Consider the following 7,545-nt stretch of genomic DNA (forward strand, 5'->3'; position numbering starts at 1 on the left):
AAGCTCGTCTGAGCTGCTGTGGTGGTCGTCTGCTCCGCGGTGGGGGTCATCAAGCTCGTCTGAGCTGCTGTGGTGGTGGTCTGCTCCGCGGTGGGGGTCATCAAGCTCGTCTGAGCTGCTGTGGTGGTCGTCTGCTCCGCAGTGGGGGTCATCAAGCTCGTCTGAGCTGCTGTGGTGGTCGTCTGCTCCGCAGTGGGGGTCATCAAGTCCGTCTGAGCTGCTGTGGTGGTGGTCTGCTCCGCAGTGGGGGTCATCAAGCTCGTCTGAGCTGCTGTGGTGGTTGTCTGCTCCGCGGTGGGGGTCATCAAGTCCGTCTGAGCTGCTGTGGTGGTGGTCTGCTCCGCCATGGGGGTCATCAAGTCCGTCTAGGCTGCTGTGGTGGTGGTCTGCTCCGCAGTGGGGGTCATCAAGCTCGTCTGAGCTGCTGTGGTGGTCATCTGCTCCGCAGTGGGGGTCATCAAGCTCGTCTGAGCTGCTGTGGTGGTCGTCTGCTCCGCGGTGGGGGTCATCAAGTCCGTCTGAGCTGCTGTGGTGGTGGTCTGCTCCGCAGTGGGGGTCATCAAGTCCATCTGAGCTGCTGTGGTGGTGGTCTGCTCCGCAGTGGGGGTCATCAAGCTCGTCTGAGCTGCTGTGGTGGTCGTCTGCTCCGCATGGGGGTCATCAAGTCCGTCTAGGCTGCTGTGGTGGTGGTCTGCTCCGCAGTGGGGGTCATCAGGCTCGTCTGAGCTGCTGTGGTGGTCGTCTGCTCCGCCATGGGGGTCATCAAGTCCGTCTAGGCTGCTGTGGTGGTGGTCTGCTCCGCAGTGGGGGTCATCAAGCTCGTCTGAGCTGCTGTGGTGGTCATCTGCTCCGCAGTGGGGGTCATCAAGCTCGTCTGAGCTGCTGTGGTGGTGGTCTGCTCCGCAGTGGGGGTCATCAAGTCCGTCTGAGCTGCTGTGGTGGTGGTCTGCTCCGCAGTGGGGGTCATCAAGCTCGTCTGAGCTGCTGTGGTGGTCGTCTGCTCCGCCATGGGGGTCATCAAGCTCGTCTGAGCTGCTGTGGTGGTCGTCTGCTCCGCCATGGGGGTCATCAAGCTCGTCTGAGCTGCTGTGGTGGTCGTCTGCTCCGCCATGGGGGTCATCAAGCTCGTCTGAGCTGCTGTGGTGGTCGTCTGCTCCGCGGTGGGGGTCATCAAGTCCGTCTGAGCTGCTGTGGTGGTGGTCTGCTCCATGGTGGGGGTCATCAAGCTCGTCTGAGCTGCTGTGGTGGTCGTCTGCTCCGCCGTGGGGGTCATCAAGTCCGTCTAGGCTGCTGTGGTGGTGGTCTGCTCCACAGTGGGGGTCATCAAGCTCGTCTGAGCTGCTGTGGTGGTCGTCTGCTCCGCGGTGGGGGTCATCAAGTCCGTCTGAGCTGCTGTGGTGGTGGTCTGCTCCATGGTGGGGGTCATCAAGCTCGTCTGAGCTGCTGTGGTGGTCGTCTGCTCCGCCATGGGGGTCATCAAGTCCGTCTAGGCTGCTGTGGTGGTCTGCTCCGCAGTGGGGGTCATCAAGCTCGTCTGAGCTGCTGTGGTGGTCGTCTGCTCCGCGGTGGGGGTCATCAAGCTCGTCTGAGCTGCTGTGGTGGTGGTCTGCTCCGCAGTGGGGGTCATCAAGCTCGTCTGAGCTGCTGTGGTGGTCGTCTGCTCCGCAGTGGGGGTCATCAAGCTCGTCTGAGCTGCTGTGGTGGTCGTCTGCTCCGCAGTGGGGGTCATCAAGTCCGTCTGAGCTGCTGTGGTGGTGGTCTGCTCCGCAGTGGGGGTCATCAAGCTCGTCTGAGCTGCTGTGGTGGTCGTCTGCTCCGCAGTGGGGGTCATCAAGTCCGTCTGAGCTGCTGTGGTGGTGGTCTGCTCCGCCATGGGGGTCATCAAGTCCGTCTAGGCTGCTGTGGTGGTGGTCTGCTCCGCAGTGGGGGTCATCAAGCTCGTCTGAGCTGCTGTGGTGGTCATCTGCTCCGCAGTGGGGGTCATCAAGCTCGTCTGAGCTGCTGTGGTGGTGGTCTGCTCCGCAGTGGGGGTCATCAAGTCCGTCTGAGCTGCTGTGGTGGTGGTCTGCTCCGCAGTGGGGGTCATCAAGCTCGTCTGAGCTGCTGTGGTGGTCGTCTGCTCCGCCATGGGGGTCATCAAGCTCGTCTGAGCTGCTGTGGTGGTCGTCTGCTCCGCCATGGGGGTCATCAAGCTCGTCTGAGCTGCTGTGGTGGTCGTCTGCTCCGCGGTGGGGGTCATCAAGTCCGTCTGAGCTGCTGTGGTGGTGGTCTGCTCCATGGTGGGGGTCATCAAGCTCGTCTGAGCTGCTGTGGTGGTCGTCTGCTCCGCCGTGGGGGTCATCAAGTCCGTCTAGGCTGCTGTGGTGGTGGTCTGCTCCACAGTGGGGGTCATCAAGCTCGTCTGAGCTGCTGTGGTGGTCGTCTGCTCCGCAGTGGGGGTCATCAAGTCCGTCTGAGCTGCTGTGGTGGTGGTCTGCTCCGCATGGGGGTCATCAAGTCCGTCTAGGCTGCTGTGGTGGTGGTCTGCTCCGCGGTGGGGGTCATCAAGTCCGTCTGAGCTGCTGTGGTGGTGGTCTGCTCCGCAGTGGGGGTCATCAAGTCCATCTGAGCTGCTGTGGTGGTGGTCTGCTCCGCAGTGGGGGTCATCAAGCTCGTCTGAGCTGCTGTGGTGGTGGTCTGCTCCGCATGGGGGTCATCAAGTCCGTCTAGGCTGCTGTGGTGGTGGTCTGCTCCGCAGTGGGGGTCATCAAGCTTGTCTGAGCTGCTGTGGTGGTCGTCTGCTCCGCAGTGGGGGTCATCAAGCTCGTCTGAGCTGCTGTGGTGGTCGTCTGCTCCGCAGTGGGGGTCATCAAGTCCGTCTGAGCTGCTGTGGTGGTGGTCTGCTCCGCAATGGGGGTCATCAAGCTCGTCTGAGCTGCTGTGGTGGTCGTCTGCTCCGCGGTGGGGATCATCAAGTCCGTCTGAGCTGCTGTGGTGGTGGTCTGCTCCGCAGTGGGGGTCATCAAGTCCATCTGAGCTGCTGTGGTGGTGGTCTGCTCCGCAGTGGGGGTCATCAAGCTCGTCTGAGCTGCTGTGGTGGTCGTCTGCTCCGCAATGGGGGTCATCAAGTCCGTCTGAGCTGCTGTGGTGGTGGTCTGCTCCGCAGTGGGGGTCATCAAGCTCGTCTGAGCTGCTGTGGTGGTCGTCTGCTCCACCAAGGGGGTCATCAAGCTCGTCTGAGCTGCTGTGGTGGTCGTCTGCTCCGCAGTGGTGGTCTTCAAGCTTGTCTGAGCTGCTCTGGTGGTCGTCTGCTCCGCAGTGGGGGTCTTCAAGCTCGTCTGAGCTTCTGTGGTGGTCGTCTGCTTCGCCGTGGGGGTCGTCAAGCTCGTCTGAGCTTCTGTGGTGGTCGTCTGCTCCGCCAAAGGGGTCATCAAGCTCGTCTGAGCTGCTGTGGTGGTCGTCTGCTCCGCAGTGGGGGTCTTCAAGCTCGTCTGAGCTGCTGTGGTGGTCGTCTGCTCCGCAGTGGGGGTCTTCAAGCTCGTCTGAGCTTCTTTGGTGGTCGTCTGCTTCGCCGTGGGGGTCGTCAAGCTCGTCTGAGCTGCTGTGGTGGTCGTCTGCTCCGCAGTGGGGGTCTTCAAGCTCGTCTGAGCTGCTGTGGTGGTCATCTGCTCCGCAGTGGGGGTCTTCAAGCTCGTCTGAGCTTCTGTGGTGGTCGTCTGCTTCGCCGTGGGGGTCGTCAAGCTCGTCTGAGCTTCTGTGGTGGTCGTCTGCTTCGCCGTGGGGGTCGTCAAGCCTGTCTACCTGGCCGCCTGTCGAGCCGTCTCCACCCTGGCCGCCTGTCCAACCTGCCCCACTCTGGCCATCTGTCCTGCCTCAGTCTCCAGGTCATCTTCCTCCCCATGGACCTGGCCCTCCATCCCGCCCCCTGGTCCGCCTCCCTCCTGGAGTTTTATGACTGTTGGGAGCGTCTGGAAGCCGCTCCTTTGAGGGAAGGGGGGCTATGTCATGATCCCTGCCTGTGTCCCCTGTCTTCATTGTTGTGTTCACCTCTTGTTTCCCTGCTTTTGTTCCCTTCGTTTGTTACCATGGACATTAACTGGACCACGCCCCCTTGTTACCTCGTTCAGCTTGTTAGTTCCTGTGTATAAGAAGTGCTTGTTTCTCACTTGTGTTTGTCACTCGTTGAATGTGTTCCTGTTCTCCTGGTGTTTCCCTTGTGTTTGTCCATTTTATGGAATACTGGAATAAATTATATACTGCATGTAGATCCTCTTCTCTGGCTGCTTCCTTGTTCCTCTGAAAATCGCTACAGGGTTTAAGTTCCTCCAAATATCAATTAACAAATTGGATAAGCAGAAATTATGAAATTAGTCATAGATTTAATATAATAATGATAAAATTAAATAAAACTAATTGTATTAAATACATTCTATCATTAACCCCCCATAAAATTTACAATTGAAAATATTTTCCTTTTCAAACCTAATAGCAGTTATAATTGCTGGACATGTTTTGTCCTATGTCTCAAGAATTAGTGCTATCTGTACAGTCAATCTCACAGCTCTTTCTTGTTTTAGATGTTTTGTGTCAAATCTATCTGTACAGTCAATCTCACAGCTCTTTCTTGTTTTAGATGTTTTGTGTCAAATCTATCTGTACAGTAAATCGCACAGCTCTTTCCCATTTCAGATGTTTTGTGTCAAATCTATCTGTACAGTAAATCGCACAGCTCTTTCCCATTTCAGATGTTTTGTCAAATCTATCTGTACAGACAATCGCACATTTCCCCACATAGCAAGCAAACTTGGCCCGAATGTGTCCTCAAGCTGGCACTGTCGGTAATGGCATGTACCCGGTCATCCAGAGCTGGACCATGTGTGGCAATGATGGCACAGCATAGATCACGGCAAACAACATGAGGGCTGATTGTTGGTGGGAGGAGTGTGGCTCAGATCAATCCAAATCAGGATTGTGACCTTGGGCCAATTAAGTGCACTTCAATGCAGTTGACGACTGATTTACAATTTAGTTCATTTGAAATTATAACATTTCATCTGTTATGACTTGGCATTTCAAAGATTAATTTTAAACAATACTACAGTTTGGTTAAAATATCTGTGATCATTTAACCATAATCATGCAATATCTCATTGATTTTGTTTATCATGGGGCATAATTTTATAAATATACTCTCATAAAAAATGTAAATGAGTGAGATTTATGTATTTGAATTGCATATAAATCTTCCATCCATTTGGATTAAATAGTTTTGACATAAATTAATAAACTGATTGTGATTCATATTTGTCAGTCATACATAAATGTAACTTGTAAGATTAATGTAATTGTACACAACAAAATGCCCATGTAAAATTAACACTGCCTAGTGTTCATGTGTGTGCACACTACAGAGTGAAAGCATTATTGAAGCACTGTTGAAATTAATGAGATAATTAAGTGATGACTGAACATTAATGATGAACGCCTGCTGTTAACAAGCAGAATCACTGAAGAAAAGAGAAACTCAACCACACCCGACTTCAGCCACAGTCTTAGATGAAATCAACTGAATATAAAAGACAATAAATCTCTCAAGATCTGTGTAATCCAAATGGATGGAAAATTTATATGCAATCCAAATTCATAAATCTTAAAAATTAGTCCTAATCATAAATACAGAATGATTTAAACTCTGTTTTACATCTGATATACACATTTAGATTAAATATGACACTCTCATTAATGGCAATAAGCATTGAAATGTTAAAAAAAAATTATATTAATTTAGATCACAGACATATTTGTAGTGGATGTGCTACTTTTGATGACTTTTCCTGTGATACACTGTTTTAATAACAGTGAGGTGTGCTAGGCATGCATAATTCCTCTTCAAACTAAACTCCAGATCTCATGTTATGAGAAAATATTTTTGGCAAGGACAATGATCAGTGATGCACACTGATATTATGGCAGACAATGCTGGATTCAGTGTTCGAACAGGTCCGTTGAATAGGTCCCAATAAATATCCCAATAAATAAGTAGGCCTATCTGTTTCCACTAAAAATAGCAACATCCTATGTTCATCTTATCTGCAAAACTGCATAAATTTAATTTGATTTGAATTGTTTAAAACTATTAAAATACTATTCGGCCAGTGTATAAGAACGAGATGAACTCTATTCTAAAAATTGAGAAGTATTTTACATAATTTTTATATATATTTATTCTAAAACATAAGGATATTGGATGATTTTTAGCAATGTAATGTGTATGGCACAAACAGCATTTATAGTCCATATCTAATATTTCCCTAAGGTCTTACCCTTGGCGGCGTTAACCATGGTGTCACGTGGATGGGAATATGCATGGAAATGATATGTAGATGAGGTTATGCATAGTACAACTAGGTGTCGTAAGCTCCATATGGTGATTTCACAATCTTCCGCTGACTGGGATTTATAAAAGGAATTTTGCACAGGTTCTGGTGTACGAATGGTTTTATAAATCTGAAAATTTTTGTGCTTACACAGAAACTAGCTTTTGTGCATATGTACACTTTTAGGATGAAATCTACAGAAAGTTTTATAAATGAGACCCCGGGTGTGGCTCAGTTTTGAGGTCAGTTCAGGCCCAGTGCTCATGTGTGGCCCTTGTCTTTAATCTAGATCTGCGCCACTGCAGGGCCGTCATCCTTTGCGACATGTGGGCTGTGGGAAAAGGGGCTGTGTGAACCAAAGCTGGGCCAAAAATTATTCCTGTTTTAGATGTGTTTTATGTGTTTTTTGCAGCATTCACACTGAAAACCAATGCTGCCACTCAGTCTTTTTACCACTCAGTGGGCGTAACCGCAGTCACACTCCCCATTATCTCTTCTGCATCATCTTGTCCAGCGGCGTGGGACGTTTTATGACGCTCATCAACAATCACGTGACCTCCGGTCTCCCTCAGAGGTCAAAAGGTTTGAATGGTGAAGAAACTATTCACCAGCACATCTTCATATTGTTAAAGTCCCCCTGTAGTCAATAATTTTATCCCTTAAAACTCATCTTTGACATATTTAAACATTTTTTTCCTGTGATTTTTTTTCATGCCTTAACATAGTTTGAATTAAATTCTACACCCTTGCTTAATTTAGTATATGCAGATCTATGAATATGCAAATGGGCTATATGCAAAGGTTCACATCTATATTTTACAACTTGAGCCAATGAAAAATAAATAAGTTGCCTTAATATTTTCAATATATTTCAACAATATATTCAATATTTATCATTTAAATATGAAGTAAAAAAGGATTATTTAGTGTAAACACTGTATATCCCCACTGCATATGTTTTTTACAAATAAACCTCATCAAAAAGACAAACTTATACTGTAATAAAGGGTGTTTTTGTGTGCACTTTTTAAAGTTTTGTTTACTGATGTGTTCCTGTACTTATTACTCAGTGTCTGTACGCCATCTGTTGGACAGACAAACCTCTGTTTTTAACCTGTGAATGACTAAATGTTGCACCATCAGTTCTGTTGGAAGAATAAAACATCCACCAAGAAAGAGTCCAAAAGCA

At 49.6% G+C, this 7,545-nt stretch overlaps 1 protein-coding gene across 1 annotated transcript; it reads right to left on the minus strand.

Annotated features, from left to right (window-relative positions):
* Window positions 1–365: 365 nt before the first annotated feature.
* Window positions 366–4,207, minus strand: LOC137028233 (dentin sialophosphoprotein-like). The gene is made up of 4 exons (XM_067397004.1): window positions 4,146–4,207; window positions 3,781–3,960; window positions 2,528–3,733; window positions 366–2,460 (listed from the first exon to the last, which is right to left on the minus strand). Exons 1-4 carry the CDS (start codon window positions 4,205–4,207, stop codon window positions 366–368), a joined length of 3,543 nt encoding a protein of 1,180 aa, XP_067253105.1.
* Between the last annotated feature and the right edge of the window lie 3,338 nt (window positions 4,208–7,545).

The sequence above is a fragment of the Chanodichthys erythropterus genome, chromosome 10 (assembly GCF_024489055.1).
Source record: "Chanodichthys erythropterus isolate Z2021 chromosome 10, ASM2448905v1, whole genome shotgun sequence".
NCBI lineage: Eukaryota > Metazoa > Chordata > Actinopteri > Cypriniformes > Xenocyprididae > Chanodichthys > Chanodichthys erythropterus.

Coding starts and splice junctions, on each gene's coding strand:
- LOC137028233 (XM_067397004.1), bottom strand. CDS start 4,207: ATGGACAAACACAAGGGAAACACCAGGAGAACAGGAACACATTCAACG. Junction 3,961..4,145: donor TCAACGAGTGACAAACACAA/GTGAGAAACAAG, acceptor CTTCCCTCAAAG/GAGCGGCTTCCAGACGCTCC. Junction 2,461..2,527: donor TTGATGACCCCCACCGCGGA/GCAGACCACCAC, acceptor CCACCACCACAG/CAGCTCAGACGGACTTGATG.